General features: G+C 47.8%; 2 protein-coding genes across 3 annotated transcripts in view; one reads left to right on the top strand and one right to left on the bottom strand.

The window, feature by feature from the left end:
• The window catches only part of LAMA5 (laminin subunit alpha 5), a 406,222-nt gene extending 403,501 nt beyond the window's left edge, over positions 1-2,721 (top strand). Inside the window, exon 79 of the mRNA XM_085862975.1 lies at positions 127-2,721. Within this exon, the coding sequence (XP_085719101.1) occupies positions 127-275 (149 nt within the window). The 3' untranslated portion in view covers positions 276-2,721. The remainder of the gene's footprint in view (positions 1-126) is intronic.
• A 13,240-nt stretch (positions 2,722-15,961) lies between these two features.
• LOC147009062 (proto-oncogene tyrosine-protein kinase Src-like) overlaps positions 15,962-18,818 on the bottom strand; it is a 44,317-nt gene continuing 41,460 nt past the window's right edge. For both annotated transcript variants that reach the window (XM_085862874.1, XM_085862875.1), the window contains exons 11-12: positions 16,658-16,789; positions 15,962-16,434 (exon numbers count right to left, since the gene is read on the bottom strand). In XM_085862874.1, coding sequence (XP_085719000.1) covers positions 16,226-16,434; positions 16,658-16,789 — 341 coding nt within the window. In that variant the 3' untranslated portion in view covers positions 15,962-16,225. The remainder of the gene's footprint in view (positions 16,435-16,657; positions 16,790-18,818) is intronic.

Below are 18,818 nucleotides of genomic sequence, written 5' to 3'. Positions count from 1 at the left end.
TGAGGATGAAAAATGATGTGTATCGCGTTTCACACATTGTAGGCCTTTTGTGCAGCAAAACTGTTTTCTTTTGTTTCACAAACCCTCTTTTTAACTTGTTTCCAAATACCTACGTGAAACCCACAGATGTCGTTAAGGTTCCATGGATGAGTGGACTCGGTGGTTATGTGGGCTGCTTACGAGGTCTGCACATCGGTTCGGAGAGGCTGGGTTTGAGCCTAGCACCGGCCCAGCTAAGAGGAGCCGTGCACCCGGGGAGGTGTCCCCTGGTGTAACCGAGCCAAGATCTTCACCTCTCAATTGAACAAGTTTTATTAACCTTGCTTCACTTTGCCACCGCTTTGGGATTTCTGTCCCACACACTCGCCTTTCGCTTCCCAGACTGCATATTAACTTTTCGCTTTGCCATCCATTGGAAAAAAAATGCTAAATCCATCATTGGCATGCACTCTGTCCAAGATTTGAAATTTTGTAACGCTTTTATTTTGCTTAAATTGCGATTTTTTTTTCCAGAAGATAAAGTGATGACTTGAAAATATAATTTGACACTAAATGTTAATAAATGTTGTAAAAGTTTGACGTGAACAAAAGTGTGAGAAAAAAATTACTCATTCCTGAATATGCGTAATGACAACATGTAACGAGATATCGATCACCAAGTGTGAGCCTACCATGTCACCTGCGATCCAGTGGTGGCCATATTCTTTTCGGACCACCATGTGACCTTCAACATTTATGGGTAGTGTGTAAATGAAGAAAATGTGTCCCCATCTACAATCTATTTACCCAAACAAATATTCAAGTTATGATCAAAAAGGTGTTTTTCGTTAATGAGGTCACAAACTGAAAAAAGTAGGCCGAGGACACGAATCAAATACCAGGTGTACAACTTCAGTGCAGGTACACTATTGTACTATTGTGATCCAAGAACATCTTGGAAGGCCAAGCAGTCTTAGAGATTCTGCATTGGCAAAATTGAGTGATCACAAACAATGTGTTATTTTGTTTTATTTCAGACTGACACTTAACCTTGACCTTTAACTTGGAGGAGTATGATGTAAATTAAGAGTAAATACACCTTGCTCTACATGAAACTTTGTGGTACTTGTGGCCTGAAACTTTGCATGCATGAAACTAAGGGAACTCCATGGTAGTGCATGAGTGAAAATGTAGTGTTTGAGTTAATTTCAACATGCTTTTGAAGATAATTAACGGCCTTATTTAATTATCCTTAACCAAAGCATCATCCTTGATCAGCCCTCTGTCAGCTTGCTGGGATCTTAATTCGCCATTTTGTTCAGCTTATTCAATTGACATGCTTTGATTTGGAAACACAATCTACTGTCACGGAATAGTTAAAGTATATAATCGAAATATGATATCTGATTTGAAAATCGGATAACATGGACTAAATAAGTATTAAAACATGGAGTGAAATTGGAAAATTTAAACAAATTAGCGATTTTTATAACTAAGCGTATTTATTTAAGCAAAGCATAAAGCTCATTTTTTTCTACTGTTTGGATGAAAAGATGAAGGAATATGCAGAAAGTGCAACTTCAATGAGTGTGATGCCATGCTCTATAATCTGCTTTTTCAATCCATGATGATACATTCCACAAGATCCTTTTTCAGCAATTACACACACACGCTGCTTTTTACTGTTTTGAGCGATCTGCTTTCATTCCAAAATATTAATATCAATATACCAATAGTTGCAACAATATATTAATAGTCGACAGTTTCTGAAACCGAAAAGGGACACAGACAGCACACATGGACATGGTACAAATGGATACAAATGACTCTCTGTGGGGTGTGTGCACTACCGCATGCAAGGAGGTTGGAGGAACGTGTATGGGGTGGGGGCATGCATGCAGGCAGGCCTTTGCTTGGTCGATAACATGGGATATAATTTTTAAATGCTCCCGCCTCATTTTACATAGAACACCGGTTAAAAATAAAAATTCCTGTTTGGGTGTGTTTTATCACCTCAGTAAAGTCCTGTATGGCACCTACCCTACCCTCACATTTTTCCCCTCCCACTGCCTTCCCATTCCCTCCACTCACAGTCTTCCCCTCCTCTCACCCTGCCTCCTCCCCCCTCACGCTGCCTCCCACCCCTCACTCTTCCTTCCTCTCCCCTCACGCTGCCTTCCTCTCCCCTCACGCTGCCTTCCTCTCCCCTCACGCTGCCTTCCTCTCCCCTCACGCTGCCTTCCTCTCCCCTCACGCTGCCTTCCTCTCCCCTCACGCTGCTTTCCCCTCCCCTCACGCTGCCTCCGCTCCCCTCACGCTGCCTTCCTCTCCCCTCACGCTGCCTTCCTCTCCTCTCATGCTGCCTTCCCCTCCCCTCACACTGCCTTCACCTCTCTTCTTGCTGCCTTCCTTTCCCCTCCCCTCTTGTGGCTTTCCTTTCCCTCAAATTTTGCTGCCTTTCCTTCTCCTCCCTTCCCTCAAATCACGCTTCCTTTCCTTCTCCTCCCTTCCCTCAAATCTCGCTGCCTTTCCTTCTCCTCCCTTCCTCCCAAACCTCCTCTCACCACCATACAACTCTCCAAAGTCGAGCATAGGAAGGGCTGTCAAAGAATGTGTGAATTGGACAAATGAAAACTTGTTTTTATTTAGCAGTCGGAAATGCTGCTCAGATGAAGTTGTCTCAGGTTAAGAGATTCTAGAGCTTATCGTATGTGTCGAAGTTAAATAAAGGCATGAACATTGGCACGGCTTTTTTGACGATTGAAGGAAAACACCCATCCTTCCCTTCCTTCATGCTTACCTTCTCCCAAAGCCCCTCACCCCCCACAGACGTCTCTGGAAAGTGTCCGGGCATTGTTTAGTATGACCTGTTTGAACATGCTGTTTTAACTTACCCCATTTTGTTCAATCCTGTACCAATGCCGGCATAAAGGGACCATTCCCACCCCCCACTGCTTTCCATCAAGTCCCCCTATCAAACACATGTCCAGAATATCCCCTTCCCCTCCCCACTACCCCCCACCCCGACCTCTCTCCACTATCCTACTTGTTCCTCCCCTCTCCCAAACCGGAGTGTACAGCGACGCGTAGTGATGCCTCGCTCTATCCCCTTCCTCGCTCCCCCACCCCTTACTCGCCCTTGCTGCCCCTCCCCTCCTTGAGAGACCAAGCTGCAGTGAATTTTTTGAGAATGTCAATATCTCTGACCTTGATTTTGCAGATGATGCAGTCACCTGTGCGGACACTCTGGATATCCTTTAACGGGGGCCTTCCAAACACTGAATGAGGAGTCGGAGCTCCTGGGATTATCTTGGTCAAAACTAATACCTGGGCTTTCAATGACATCTTGAATGCTGTTATCTTATCTGTAGCTTTTTGTGGTAAGGATGTTGAGGTCAGAGAGGGATTCACTTACCTTGGCAGTGATATTCATGTCTCCGCATGTTCTGAGCCAGATTTCGAAAGATGTCTGGGTTGGGTCTGGGGGAGGGGGGGTCATGGATTCACTGAATCATGGGATGTGGTGCTATCAGTACCTATTCAGGCCAAAAGTCTGAGTATTTAAATCCTTGGTGCTTCCAGTCTTGCTCTACAGATGTGAGACTTGGACTCTGACAAAGGATCTGAAATGGAGACTTACATCCTTCAGTACCAGATCTCTTTGGAGAATACTTGGCTATCGCTGATCAGACATTGTGTCGAATGAGCATTTGCTGAGAGAGACTCAGATGAGATTTGGTACCTGTATAGTCTGTGAGCTTTAGCTACGGTTGTGTGGACATGTGGCTCGTTTTCCTGATACTGATCCTGCTCACCAGATTCATCCGACCAAACCCGTGGGAGCAGGTCCCCCTGACAAGCAGTGAGGTACCTCCTCTTCCACTCCAGAGGGGGCTCCCAAAACCCTTCTGGTACGCCTCCCTTCCCTCCCTTCTCTACACCAGGTCTGAAAGCGAATCGACCATATGGTCCGAGAACGCCAGGGAGTGGGTCTTCACCCACCCAGAGCAAACTTGGCGGAAGGTGCCACTTGGCCTGATTTGCAGGGACCTTGATTGCCTAAGGAGATCACTTGATGGCTTGGCGTTGTCCTACTTGGGTGGGTCCTTACCAAAGGGGCAGCCAGTGGAGAGTGAGGCACTTCAAAAACACAAAGCAGCCCTTCTTGAGGGTAGCATGACCGCTGCCAGCCTGTTGTCAGATGCACGGAAGTTTGCACACCAGTGGACATAGCATAATATGGCACCCATTCAGCTGTATCCATTTGCTCCAATCTCAAGCTCTTGCCTGGAGAAATTCAGGGGGAAAGGCGGCCTCACCACCTACCTACCTGAATGAGGTTGCGATGCGTGTCGATCCGAGTGACTCGGCGGAGGGAGATGGCGACCCACCAGAGGGTGTTTATTTGGCTGATTGGCAAGTCTATATTCTGTCTGCCAGGATGCTTGACCAGCTCCTTTTGAAGCTGGACCTTGATAAGCCACCAAGGGCCGAGGTAATCGCACTTCCCGAACAGGGCTGGAAAGCCCGCATTGTGATGCGATTCCAGGGAGCCCTTGTCACCCTCCTGCAAACTTGCCATATGCTGTCCTTGCTTCTTTGAAGAAGGACCATGCACTGGCACAGGTGTAAAAGGGCGATCGTGATGGCAAAATATGGTCGATGTTTCCACATCAGCTCCCCGGCCCACAACACAACCTTTTGGTGGAATTGACCTCTGCAACGGACCTCCTCCCGCTTGACCTTACAAAAGTCGAGCGGAAGGAGGTCCGGTTGGGGGTCGGCTATGAGTGTCATCTTCCGGAATGGATGACGAAGGTCGGGGTGCTATTCCTCAGGCCACAGAGAGTAAAGTGGCCCCATGGTGAAGAGATGGTAAACCAGCAGGGGGTTGCTAATGGGCCGACCGTGATCCTGGCCTATCCTCAACATCATTCACCTCTGTTGGGCACAGTCCACTATAACATCAGCAAGACGAGCCGTAGGGCACCAAGATGAACATGGTGCAGGAAATCCACAGCTTTGCCGGATCTGCAGGGATGACCTGGTCACGGTCTGGTTTCCCTCAGTGGAGCGAGCCTACATGAAGGTGGTCACCCTTTCGGGTGGCCGCTTTTCAGCCAGCAAGCACCTGCAATTAGCACATTACAGGATATTCCTGGAAGAGGTTTTCTCGTTGCACTGGAGTCCATGGCCAATGTTCCAGGTGTACCCTGCAGAGTTTGCCAGCCAAGATTTGACATCAAACTGGACTGGTCGGAAATACGAAAGCAAGAGCTGCCTTCGACGGTCTCGCAACATGGGGAGGTCTGCCATCCTCAAGTGTCCTTCAGCCGTTGAGTCCAGGCATTCCCCCTAAAAGGGGTTGGACAGCACTAGGCTCCGCTTAGTGGAGCATAGCAAATACCTTCCCTGGTGTGTTGTGCTCAGACCTGTGGCCTGGGACCTTGCGACATGGCAGCCCGATTACACAGCGAGAATCGCTGAAGTGCTCTGGGTTGTTAACCCCAGGCTGGCCTCTTGGGCCAGATCCAGTGGTTTATTCCTGTATGCTCCTCCCCAATTGGACGGCTTTGGTCTCGTGCCACGTCTGGGCCTGGCATCACTTCAGTCGCCTACGGATCCTGATGGGATGCCGATTTGGCTTGTTTGTTCCAGCCCTGGCTGGCAGGGGGTGGAGGTCCATGGTGGAGAATGACTCCGCCAATGGCTTCACTCAATTCTATCTGATCATCAGCCCCACCCACACTCCTATTTGATCACCCACCCCTCCCGCACTCCCGACAGCGGTTCTGTGCCGCGCTTCCCAGGGACGCCAGACAATCTTAGAGATCAAATGACGATCTGCCAGGCCACAGACTACATCCAAATTGTGGCTGCAGATCCCATGAAGCGCTGGCGAAATTTCACTGCATTTTGGGGAAGGCGATATCTCGTGGACTGGCAAGCTGATGGCAAAGGTGCATTTTGAAGCAGCTTCGGAACCTCCAGACTCACAAGGAGCCTTGTGAGTGGAGGAGGCCAATCGGTTGACCACATGCCTCGTGGTTGCAGCAAGTTCATTGGCATCTCAAGGAGATGGGGATTGGCCAGGCATCTGCCTGGGGGGTGGCCATCAAGAAGTTCCTGGTGCCCAGGCAGAAAGTGGATGTGGCGACGCATTGCTGCAGCGCATGCTCCCATACCTGACCTGACCTGAGTTGATGACACATGGCAAGTTTCAATTTTTTTCGTTGAGTGGTTTCAGAGAAAATGATGTCCAAAATTTTCCTTTAATCTAAAAATGACTGTCATTCCATGTAACCTATGACATCAGGTCAGGTCAGGTCAGGTAAGGGAGCATGCGCCAGAGCAATGCGTCACTGTGACCACTTCCGCTGGTACATGAGGGACCTCCGTCTGGCCATCCCCTGGCAGATGCCTGGCCCATCCCCATCTCCTTGAGATGCCAATTAACTTGCTGCAACCACAGGTATGTGGTCAGCCGATTGGCCTCCTCCACTCACAAGGCTACCTCGTTGAGAGAATCTTGTGAGCAGGATCAGCATCAGGAAATCAAGCCATATGTCCATACAACCGCAGCTGACGTGCATGGACAATGCAGGTAACAAATCTCATTTGAGTCTCTCTCAGCAACCGCTCATTGGACAGAAAGTCCGACCAGCGATAGCCAAGGATTCTTCGAAGAGACATGGTACCAAAGGAATTAAGTCTCCGTCTCAGATCCCTGGTCAGAGTCCAAGTCTCACATCCATATTACAAGACTGGAAGCACCAATGACCTGAAGACTCGGATTTTCGTCCTCCCGCACAGGTACCGGCAGCGCCACATGCCATGATCCACTGAATCCATGACTCTCCAGGCCAGATCCAGACGGATGTTGACCTTTGGCTCACAGCCAGCAGAGACATGAATATCACTGCCAAGGTAAGTGAATCTCTCCGTGACCTCAGCATCCTCACGATAAATATGCACAGACTGGATAGCAGCATCCAGGATGTCATTGAAAGCCTGGGTCTTAGTTTTGACGCAGGAAACCTTTAATCCCAGTGGCTCCAATCCTCATTCAGCACCTCGAGGGCCCCCAAAAGGATATCTCAAAGTCTCCTCAAGATGTCCATCTGCAAAATCAAGGTCAGAAATCTTGACATTCCCAAACGATGCATCGCAGCTTGATCTCTCCGACATCCTCCCCAGAATCCGGTCCATGTAAGCACTGAAAAGTGTGGGGACCAGTACACACACACACACACCTGACAAACTCCAGTTTCAACTGGAAATAAGTCAGAGATGGTACCACCACATCTCACAGCACTCTCAGTTCCAGAGTGCAGTTCAGACACCAGATCGATCAGTTTTGGTGCCACCCCACGAAGACCAAGAATCCTCCAGAGGGCATCCCAATTCACGGAATCAAATGCTTCACAAAGATCAACATAGGCTGCAAGCAGCCCCTGCCGAAGCTCGTCTGCATTCGGTGAGGACCCGAAGAGCAAGGATGCGGTCAATCGTTGACCTCTTTGGTGTAAAGCCTGACTGCTCTGGATGCTAGTGCTCAAGCAGATGGTGGCAAACCCTATCAATAATTATCCGAGCAAAGACCTTGCCCGGCACTGAGAGCAGCATCACCCCTCTGTAGTTGTTGCAGTCTTGACGATCGCCCTTCCTTTTCCAGAGAGGGCCAACAAGGCCCCTCTTCCATTCAGTTGGGATGATGCCCGTGTTCCAGGCAGAGCACAGATCTGCATGCAACGACCCAAGTGCAGCATTTCCATGAGTCTTGAGAAGTTCAGCATGGATGCCACAGATCCCAGGAGGTTTGCCACATTTCAAGCGGTTCACCGCAGCCTGTTTCCACAAACGAAGGTGGATCACAGTTGATTGGAAGGTCAGCAACCGGCCCAGTTGGCCTTCACTTCAGACTCTTCTGTCAAGACGCCACCACCCTCTGCTCTAACTGCAGTCCACCGTGGGATGGACGTAAGAAATGCGCGAATTCCCCTGTAAGCAGGACAAGAATCACTTGACCAGAGGTGGTGCTCTATCCCCTCACAGATTCCTCGCACATAGACCTCCTTGTCCACCCTGAGTGCATGTACAATTTTACGCCTCAGCTCCCTGAACAGTATAGTTCTGCCATTCAGCCTGGTCCTGCGAACCTGCGCAATGGTATCCAGTGTCCCTTGAGAGACAAATTCTTCTTTGTCCTCCGGTGAGTTCCACGACATCTGACAACATCAAGGACGGTGGTCTTGAAGGCACTCCACAACTCTTCAGGATCCCCCAAACCACCCAGACCCCCCCCCTAATCTCCACTCAGCCAGTTCACAAACTCCTCAGGTACCCTCTCATCCTTGAGCCTGCTAACATCTTGCCTCAGCTGGGATGGTACCATTCTCCTGGATTGAAGCTTCAACTTAAGAGTTGCAACAACAAGCCGGTGATCAGCATTGAGGAACGGAGCACTCCCGTAGACCCTGCAGTTCTGGATCATCCTCCAGTGAGCATCAATGAGCACATGGTCAATCTCCTTTGCCACACTACCAGCGTTGGAATACCAAGTCCATCGATGAGCTTGTGGGTGCTGAAACCATGAACCAGCCACCCAAATCCATGACTTCTTGCAATGTCAAGAAACTTCGTGCTATTCTGGTTCACCGTTCTAGACCCATGGGGACCAACACACCTCTCATAACCATCCCTATCAGTTCCAGTTGATGCATTGAAATCCCCCAAGACTAGAAGAGTGTCTCCCCTGGGGCACTGGTCAACCACAGACAGTAGCATGGCACAGAATGCGTCCTTCACGGTGAGATCCCTAGCCTCAGTTGGAGCATTTCCAGTGACCAGGGAAATGACACCCAAGGAGTGACGAATCCTTCATCTCATAATATGCTCGTTGACCGGTGTTACCTCAATTACCATTAGAGTCAGCTTATTGGACACAGTTACAGCAACTCCTTGGATATGGTAACCATCAGAGCGACCAGACCAATTGTAGGTGTGACCACCCGCCATGATCTCGCCACAATCTGGTCTCCGAAGCTCAGAGAGTGCTGCAATACCGACGTCCAAATGCTTGAGCTCAGATGATAAGAGAGACCGGTGATCATCCTCTCTTCGGGATAGGACATTCCAGCTACCCACCCGAAGGGACCACCTCAGGTTATCCCAAGGAGACCGCCATCTGGTGGACGACACCTCAGCACCACCCCGGCACACACAACCACAATCTGAGCCGGGAAAGTTACCCCGTGGTTTCCCTCCTATCATCAAAGAATGTGGTCCCAAAGCCTTTACCACAATCCCATCTTCCGGTGAGCTGCCCTGCGAAGGGAAGCTGCACAGGAGGTACTCCCATGGAGAGGGTTTTCAGATTTTTAAAATGCTTTTGGAATGTTTTGCAGAATGAAGGGTTTTTCGGTGGCCGGAGTGCAAATCCTGCCACCAACCTCCTAATAAATAGTAACCCAACTGCATGCGGACGTCCGCAGACACAGTTGGGCACGAGATATGGATGGTCGTTGGCTCACAAGGAGCTTCTCCACTCTTTGACAGGTTTTGTTCTTCCTCCTGCTGGGTGTCCATGTCATCCACCCTCTTCACTAAGAAACTTGGTGGGGGAGATTGTTTAGTCGCCAACAACCCGACCAAGGAACAGGTGAGTACAGGTTTACATGATACCTGCAGCAAGTCACGGATCTAATCTGACCTGACGTCAGAGTTTGCAATAAAATATTCTCAATGGGGAATCCCCCTCCCCACCCCCCGTGTTTAAAGTTTTCCATCGACCACATAAGCGGTTGAAGAGAAAACCATTTTTAAAGCAAAAATATGTCGATGTGGAAACACACACACACACACACACACACACACACACACACACACACACACACACACACACACACACACACACACACACACACACACACACACAGTGGCATTGCAATAGTCAGTCATCCCTTTGGGGCAAGACTTCCAACAACTCGAGGAGTAGAGGCAATGGCAGTTGAGAGAGAGAGAGAGAGAGAGAGAGAGAGAGAGAGAGAGAGAGAGAGAGAGAGAGAGAGAGAGAGAGAGAGAGAGAGAGAGAGAGAGAGAGAGAGAGAGAGAGAGAGATAAGGACTGTGAGGAGAGCAAGAAGGTTTTGGGACATCTCTGGAGCTGCCACGCTCTGTTACGAGTGGTGCATATGTTTTATTTAAAACTGACATCTACAGCGAAGGAGGGATCGAGGATCTTATGTGTGCTGACCTGTGAAGGTTTAATAACCCATCGGTTCCTTTGCCCTTGCGACTCATCTTAAACCCACTGTGCGCTGGTCCGGGGAGGAGATTCAGCTTATCTTTGTACATTTATCTTGTGAGGTATTCTTTTCCACTGAACTCCCCAACAATTCGTTGGACCTGCATGTCAGACATTGCACTTCACTTGTTATCTCATGAGCAACATAATGCTGCACCTTGCGTTCCCTCGTTGGCGTCATTTGGGTGATCTACAGCCATTTTGGGAAGGTACTCGGCATGTTGACCAGTGCGTACCCTCAGATATTATTCTTCCATCCAACCTTTCCTGTCCTTCAACCACATAGTCCTCTTCAGCTTGGAGTTCCCATCTTCATTGTCTGTGGACCGTGGTGCAGCTTTAGTTCTTCTTCTTTCTTCTGCATGCTTCAGTGATGATTCGGGGATTCACCTTCTGAGAACTTGTGAAACGTGACTTCCTGTCTCGGCTTCACCATCTGTGTGCACTCTCCCGACTTTGATCCCTTCAACGAGGTTATGACATGTGCGGAAATTAAATAAGGCCATGAACACTGGCATCTCCTGGTGTTTATTAGCAGTGCAATCTATGCAGTAATTAATACGCATGATGATCAGGCATTCGATGATAAAAGTGAGGAAAGCAAGAAAAAAAACGCGTTAAGAAATCATTGCGACCTTTTCCAAGCCAGGGCTCTGTTGAGCAGGCCAAAAAAAATGGCGGCTTCAGACTCTTGTGAGCTGGCAGAGAGCTGATCAGGTTTATTTTGTTGTTTTTTTGTGATGCGATCCCCCAAAATTATCTTCAAAAGAAGTGTTTTCAAAAGAGGTTTCAAAAGAGGGTTGACTTCCGGTTCCGGTTTTGAGCGGCAAGAGGGCTCCTTCGGGGCTCCCTGCTGACATTCTCAAAGTTAAGTTCCGGTTGTTATTTGTCCCGTTTTAACTGTTTAATTTTCTCACCTACATGTTAATGTGTGTTCCTAGTTCGGTTTTGTTTCAAAAATCGTGCTATTTTGTGAGTATTTATGTCGACGTTCTTATCTGGTGTTTGAGGCCTAGTCCTAGGCTTGAGGCCTACCGGTTCCACTTGGTGTTCGATCGTTTTTTTTTGTTTGTTTGTTTGTTTTTTCTCCCCATTACCTTCAATTTCTATCCTCCCCATTACCTTCAATTTTCATCCTCCCCACTTTCCAAACATCCCCCATTCTCCCAACTAATCTCTTTCTTATCTCAAAAAAAAATAAAAAAAAATATATATATATATATATATATACACACATATATATATATATATATATATATATATATATATATATATATATATATATATATATATATATATATATATATATATACCCAACAACAACACGCTCACCTTCTCCCGATTCTGCTACTTCTTCTTCCTCTTAACTTCCTCCTCGTCTTCCTCGATTTCTTTTTTTTTACACTTCCATGACCTAATCTGTTGAACTCTCTCATACATTAATATTAACAACAAAAACGATCTTATAATGCTTCATCTTCCTCTCTCACACATTTGTTACTCTTTTCTGTTTCACAATGCACTACTCTTCTGCTATTTTAACAGACTTCTCTCATTTCGACCTCTCCTTCATTTCTTGCCTAAAAAATCCAACTATTACAGTGCTTCTTCTCTCCATGGTCTGAATTCGCCTTCATTGCATCCATCAAGAATTGTGTTAAATCGCATCTCTGACCTAAAACTTTTAAAAACCACAGTTTGCCATGGATGCTCGCTTTCCATCAACCATTCTTTTTTCCAACTTCAGTGCCAACTCACCCCCTCACCCCTCACTCTCACTCTCAAAGCAACCATCCCACTCTTCTCCCTCCAAGCCTCCCTCTCACCTCTTTCAAAAATTCCCCCTCACCTTTCTCCCACCTTTCATCCCCCTCACTCTTCCTTCTCTAAGTTGCCCCCCTCTCATCCACCAACCTGCCTCCCTCCACTGCCCTCTCACCTCCATCTCATCACTCCACCTCCTCAAATACTCAACTGCCATCTTCCTTGTCTCTTGTCCCCCCTCTCTCCCAGCACCACAGAGCCTTTTCTCCTCCTCATTCGGCCCCCTCCCCTCGCTATTCTGCAATACCCCACACTCCTTCAGCAACCCTCCTTACCTCCCCCCTCATCCCTCGTCCTACCCTCCCCCGCCCCCTCCACCTCCTGCACCCAAAGCCTCCTCCCCTACCTCTTCATTAAAAGTGTGGACCTCAAATATCCGGGGCCTTCGCTCAAACCTTTCAGATCTTTCCATGCAGGTTGCCACTGACAAACCAGACATTATCTGCCTAACAGAAACTTTCCTCTCCCAAGACGTGTCTGACTCCCAAGTATCTCTCCCTGGTTACTCCCTCTTACGGTATGACAGACCTGAGCCTCGTCCTGGTGGAGGTGTTGCTCTCTTCATCAAAGACTCTATTCCTCACTCTCCCTGCACTGCTCTCACTCCCCCACACCCCCAGGAATACCTCTGGCTTCGGCTTCCCCTCCACTCCCACCTCATGTTTATATGTGTACTGTACCGTCCACCGAACAGTGATGACTCCATCTACACCTCACTCTCCGAAAACATGGACCATCTTCTATCTTCTCATCCAAACTCTCTCTTCCTCTTATGTGGCGACTTCAATTGTCATCACGCCAGTTGGCTAGGTGTGGGTACCTCTCTCACCTGCCATGGGACATCAGCAAAAGCTTTCTGTGACTCATTGGGACTGACTCAATCGGTCAACTTCCCGACCCGGATCTCAACCAATGGTACTCCATCTCTTCTGGATCTGATTTTGACAAATTTCCCTGACAATATCTGCTGCTCTTCCTTCGCTCCAATTGGTTCTTCTGACCACGTCCTTGTTAAAGTGGACATCTCTCTGGCTGTTATCAGAGAACCACCTCACCACCGTCGAGTCTGGCATTTCACTCAAGCCGACTGGCAGGGTCTCCGAGCAGCCATCAAACTTACAGACTGGTCTCCTATCACTACTTTCTCAAACATCAACTCATCCTGGGAATTCTTTCAAAGAAACTTGCTCTCCCTCATGCACAGATTTATCCCCTCTCGTGTTCAGTTGTCTTACCCTTCCTCCCGCCCTTGGTTGACTGAAGCTTGTGGCGAGGCAGTTGTCCTGAAACAACTTGCCTTTGCCTCATGGAAAGCAAACCCAACTGAGGGCAATCTCAGTTCTTTCCACAAAGCTCGGAACAAGTGTGTAGCTACCCTCAGGAGAGCCAGAAAACAACATCTTTCTCATCTCAAGTCTGAACTCTCAAACCTCTCTCCCTCCTCAAAATCCTGGTGGCGTTTAATCAAATCTGTTTCTGGTGTATGTTCCCCCTCCATCCCCTCCCTTACCTCAAATGGCCGCACTGCTGATTCCACACGTGATAAAGCTGAATGTCTAAACTCGGTGTTTGCAGCTAAATCTTGTGTCCCAAACCCATCACTATCTCTACCCACTTTACCCAGTCGCACCCAACTGTCCCTGGACTCTGTGTCCTTTTCTCCTGACAAGGTGGAGAGCTTGCTTTCAAACATCGAGTCAGATTCTGCAACCGGTCCAGACGGCATCAGCCCACGTGTCCTCAAAGCCTGCTCTTCTGCTCTTGCTCACCCTCTCTCTGTTCTATTCACCCTCTCATTTTCCCAAGGTCATCTGCCATCTGCTTGGAAATCTGCTAACATCACTGCCCTGCATAAAAAAGGTGCAAAAACAGATCCCTGTAACTATAGACCAATCAGCCTTCTCCCAATCATCAGCAAGGTTATGGAATCCATCATCGCTTCAGACATGAAATCCTTCCTCTTCTCCAATGGCTTGATTTCCAATCATCAATTTGGTTTCAGACCAGGTCACTCTACCCTAGATATGCTGCTACTGCTCTCCCATCAATGGATGGAGGTCCTCAATGCCAGACAGGAAATCCGAGCCGTATCCCTGGACATATCACGTGCTTTTGACACAGTCTGGCACCCTGCCCTACTCACCAAACTCTCTTCCCATGGTATTCAAGGCCATCTCCACTCATGGCTCGCAGACTTCCTCTCCTGTCGCAGTCAACGTGTGGCCCTAAATGGAGTTCTTTCATCCCCTCTTCCTGTGCAGGCTGGAGTTCCTCAAGGTAGCGTTCTGGGCCCTGTTCTTTTTCTGGTTTTCATCAATGATCTCTCGGACTCTCTGGAAAATCCTCTATTTCTCTTTGCCGATGACTCCACCCTCTGCCGTACCATCTGTCATCCCTCAGACCGGCAAGCAGCAGCTTCTTCGCTCACTGCAGATCTGGATAAAATCACAAACTGGTCCAACACGTGGAACATGTCTTTCAATCCAGACAAATCTCACACTCTCACTATGTCTCTTCGAAAGGACCGTTTACAAAACCCCCTCATCCACTTTCTCAACAATCCTCTGGAAGAAGTCTTTTCTTTCAAGCTTCTAGGTCTCACTATCTGCCATGACCTTTCCTGGGAAAGTCACATTTCCAACCTTGCCTCAAAAGCCAGTCGCCGACTGGGAATCCTCCGTCGTGCAAAGTCCTTCCTCGGCCCTCTTGAGCTCCTGACCACTTACAAAGCTTTTGTCCGTAGCCTGATGGAGTACTGCTCTCCCCTCTGGGCTGGTGCTCCTGCCTCCCACCTTTCTCGACTTCACGCTGTCGAAACCAGGGCTTTTAAGATCATTGGCATCTCCCGCAATGAAGCTGAGTCTTTGGGCCTCTCACTCAATCACCGCAGGTTGGTCGGTGGTCTTTCTGTCTTCTACCGACTCCTCTCCAGCCTTGCCCTCCCTGCTCTCTCTGCGATTTGTCCCAACCACATTTCCACAGGGCGCTCAAGGTCCGCCAACAACCCCCTTCTGGTAAAACTACCAAAATCACGAATCACTGCTCATCTTCACTCTTTCATTCCTCTTTTTTCCCGCCTTTGGAATAAACTTCCTCACTCTATTCTTTCCCATTCTTCCCTCCAGGCTTTCAAAACAGCTGTTCACCACCACCTCTTGTCTTCCCCCATCCAAATCCTCGATCTTTTCTACCCCCGATAATCCACCCAAGCCCACTTCCTTCAATTCTCCTGCTTTCCTTCCTGAAAGTCCCTGAAATGTCCATCTTCCCCTCGCCATGTTCCCCGTCCCATCCCCATCCCTCTCCCTTCCACAGTTCACCTGTGTCTGTTCCCCAATGTTTTGTCCCTTCCACTCCCGCCCCTCTTGTCTCATTCCTCCTTGCTGTGAGTTGTGTGTTGGCTCTCATACGAGCCTCGACCAAGGTATACAAAAAAAAAAAAAAAAAAAAAAAAAAGAACCCAAACATCAAATTTTAATTTGTGCACCACCTTGCAGTTCCCATAGGATGTATGCAAAGTTTGGGGCTGCTAAGTTTCATGGTTTTGGAGTTATGGAGGAGACACTCACATTGACACACACACACACACACACACACACACTGATTGATTGACACACAATGACATTTATCATAATAGATTATTGTGCTTAAGGTGCACAGAAAGGATTTATTTATATTCCTTGTAAAGTTACCCTTCTGTCTCCTGTCGTTTGTTGGTTTCATGCTTAAAACAACACGAAGGGCACATCAAAGTCTATTTATTTTATGCCGTGACACCCTCTGGGTTAGCAGTACACTCGCTGTGATGCCCTGAGTTAGACAGTGTGTGTGTGTGTGTGTGTGTGTGTGTGTGTGTGTGTGTGTGTGTGTGTGTGTGTGTGTGTGTGTGTGTGTGTGTGTGTGTGTGTGTGTGTGTGTGTGTGTGTGTGTGTGTGTGTGTGTGTGTGTGTTTGGTTATTTGTCATGCTATTTCCCCCTGTTGTTGTATTTCCCGGGTGTTCAGTTGTTCAAAATAATTTATAACAAGTTCTAAAATTAATAAAAACATGAAAATTGTAACAATTTATTTGGAGAAAAGGCGGAATTATCAGAATGGGCTACAACTATGGGAGAAGTATTAAAGGTTTTCTCCTGGCTGGTACTGTGGTTCGGTAGCTGTGAAGTAATCCTCAAGGAAGAAGCGAAGGTACTCGAACGTGGGTCGTTCCTCGGGGTCTTGGCGCCAGCATTGCATCATGAGATTGTACAGAGATTCCGGACAGTCGGGAGGTCTTGGCATCCTGTATTCCTTCTGAACCCGCTCCAGCACCTCGCGGTTCGTCATTCCTGTGCAGTAAAAAACACACACACACACACACACACACACACACACACACACACACACACACACACACACACACACACACACACACACACACACACACACACACACGGCAGGTGGTGAATTGTGGGATATTGATCATGAAGATCAGAATCATTTGCTTTTGGGTACGGGATGCTGGACTCGAACATGCTGCACAGAGGTTGGCTTTGCGAGTGTGGTGCGTGCCTGGGTATGGCATCTTCCCCTTTGTAACGAGCTCCGTGAGTAGAACCCCGAAGGACCACACGTCAGACTTGATGGTGAAACTTCCAAACAAAGCGGCTTCCGGAGCGGTCCATTTAATGGGGAACTTTTCACCTGAAACAACAATCGCAAACAATTCACGAGTTTCATATCACTTGGTTAATATTGTCGTTTGATTCGACAATTGTTTCGTTCTCAACACATTATATTGGCAATTTGCAATATGGCTTTTATACTTTTCATTCGTTTGAAGTTTATGGTAAACCTGAAGGACGTGGTCATGGGTCCTCAGTATGCTACATCCCATCGTGCTTTATATTACACATTATAGTGACATGTCTGATCACATTATCCTTATAATGAGCAAAACAAACGGAATAGGTAAGAAAATTCCACGAGCCAAATCCCAGGAAATGCACTTCCACTGCCTCCCAAGGGGAGCAAAGGTTTTATGATCCCAGAATGTCAGGAAGCCTTTCATGAATTCGCATCAAAATAGTTCCTGTTCCTCTGAGTCAGGAATCCTTTTATGAATTCCCATCAAAAGAGTTCCCATTCCTATGAGTCAGGAATCCTTTCATGAATTCCCACCAAAAGAGTTCCCGTTCCTCCGAGTCAGGAATCCTTTCATGAATTCCCATCAAAAGAGTTCCCATTCCTATGAGTCAGGAATCCTTTCATGAATTCCCACCAAAAGAGTTCCCGTTCCTCCGAGTGGAACTAAACTTTTGGAGTCGTTCTTACATGAACATTCCCCCCCCCCGCCCTTAGTCATTTTCTCATCACAAAGTATGACTCAAAATTTGGGGGAAAAAATAGACCAATCAATTTGATGTTTCTGAAGAGCAAGGATTGCTTTGCAATATATGTCCCCCACCGGTCCAATGCATGTTCAGGAGATTAAAATGTCATTGCGTTTAACACATGCTCGGGCCAATACTGGAACCAAAATTAAGAAGAACCTTCCGAACCCATCGTGTTTCATTCGTTTATCCGTTTATCGGCTTTGCCTCTTTCATATTAAAAATAGAAACGTGCACGACTTATGTGCACACATCACATATCATGTTTTCATCCCTGGGATCATTCCAATTGGACAAACAGCCAGGCCTGAGGCCTGCCGATCTGTGCTGCTTCATGCGATAATCATGTATGATTTTATTTGGGTGGAGTCAGGCCACCTGCCCAGCCAATGGGTGTAAAGCAGTGGGGTGGAGTCAGGCTTGCTGTCCAGCCAATGGGTGTAAAGCAGTGAGGTGGAGTCAGGCTTGCTGTCCAGCCAATGGGTGTAAAGCAGTGGGGTGGAGTCAGGCCACCTGCCCAGCCAATGGGTGTAAAGCAGTGGGGTGGAGTCAGGCCACCTGCCCAGCCAATGGGTGTAAAGCAGTGGGGTGGAGTCAGGCTTGCTGTCCAGCCAATGGGTGTAAAGCAGTGGGGTGGAGTCAGGCCACCTGCCCAGCCAATGGGTGTAAAGCAGTGGGGTGGGGGTCAAGGCAGCTGAACACTGACCCATGTGTTACACGTGATATTTTGTGAATCTAAAAAGGGCATAACTCTGTGAAAAATTGACGAAACGCCGTGAAACTCGAACTTGTTATGTTACTTATCATAATAAAGCCATGTAGCAAGTTTCAGTAAAATCTGTTAAAGGGTGTGGGTTGGGGGGGGGGGAGTCTGAAAAACCACAGATGGGATGGATAGACGGACAGCAAACCTCTTGTGCCCTGCAGGGAAACCGATGGGAGACGAATAAACAATGTTTACAGAGAAGGTAAAACAATTAAACCTGATGATCAACCAAAACCTCAATCCGTGTACATCTCGCAACGGTATGCACGTCATTTCCATGAACGTGTGTGTGTGTGTGTGTGTGTGTGTGTGTGTGTGTGTGTGTGTGTGTGTGTGTGTGTGTGTGTGTGTGTGTGTTTCTTGTGAACCCATCTGCTGACGATTGCATGTGGAGGTCACATGTCCTCTATGTCACCTTTGTAGAAGGGTATAACCATTGTGTGCTGGTATCTTGGCCGAATTCAAAATGACGGTCATGAATGTACCACTAAAGGGTGGCGGGGACACTGAATTTGCAGCACAGTATCCCTAAATATGATGTAACCAGTTGCCAGGTTGTTTTAAGCGAATGCAT

Source organism: Eptatretus burgeri, chromosome 17, assembly GCF_056783735.1.
Source record: "Eptatretus burgeri isolate ZD-2024b chromosome 17, Ebu_testis_v1, whole genome shotgun sequence".
NCBI lineage: Eukaryota > Metazoa > Chordata > Myxini > Myxiniformes > Myxinidae > Eptatretus > Eptatretus burgeri.
Note: the sequence above shows the minus strand (reverse complement) of the source record. Positions and strands in the feature narration are given on the sequence as shown.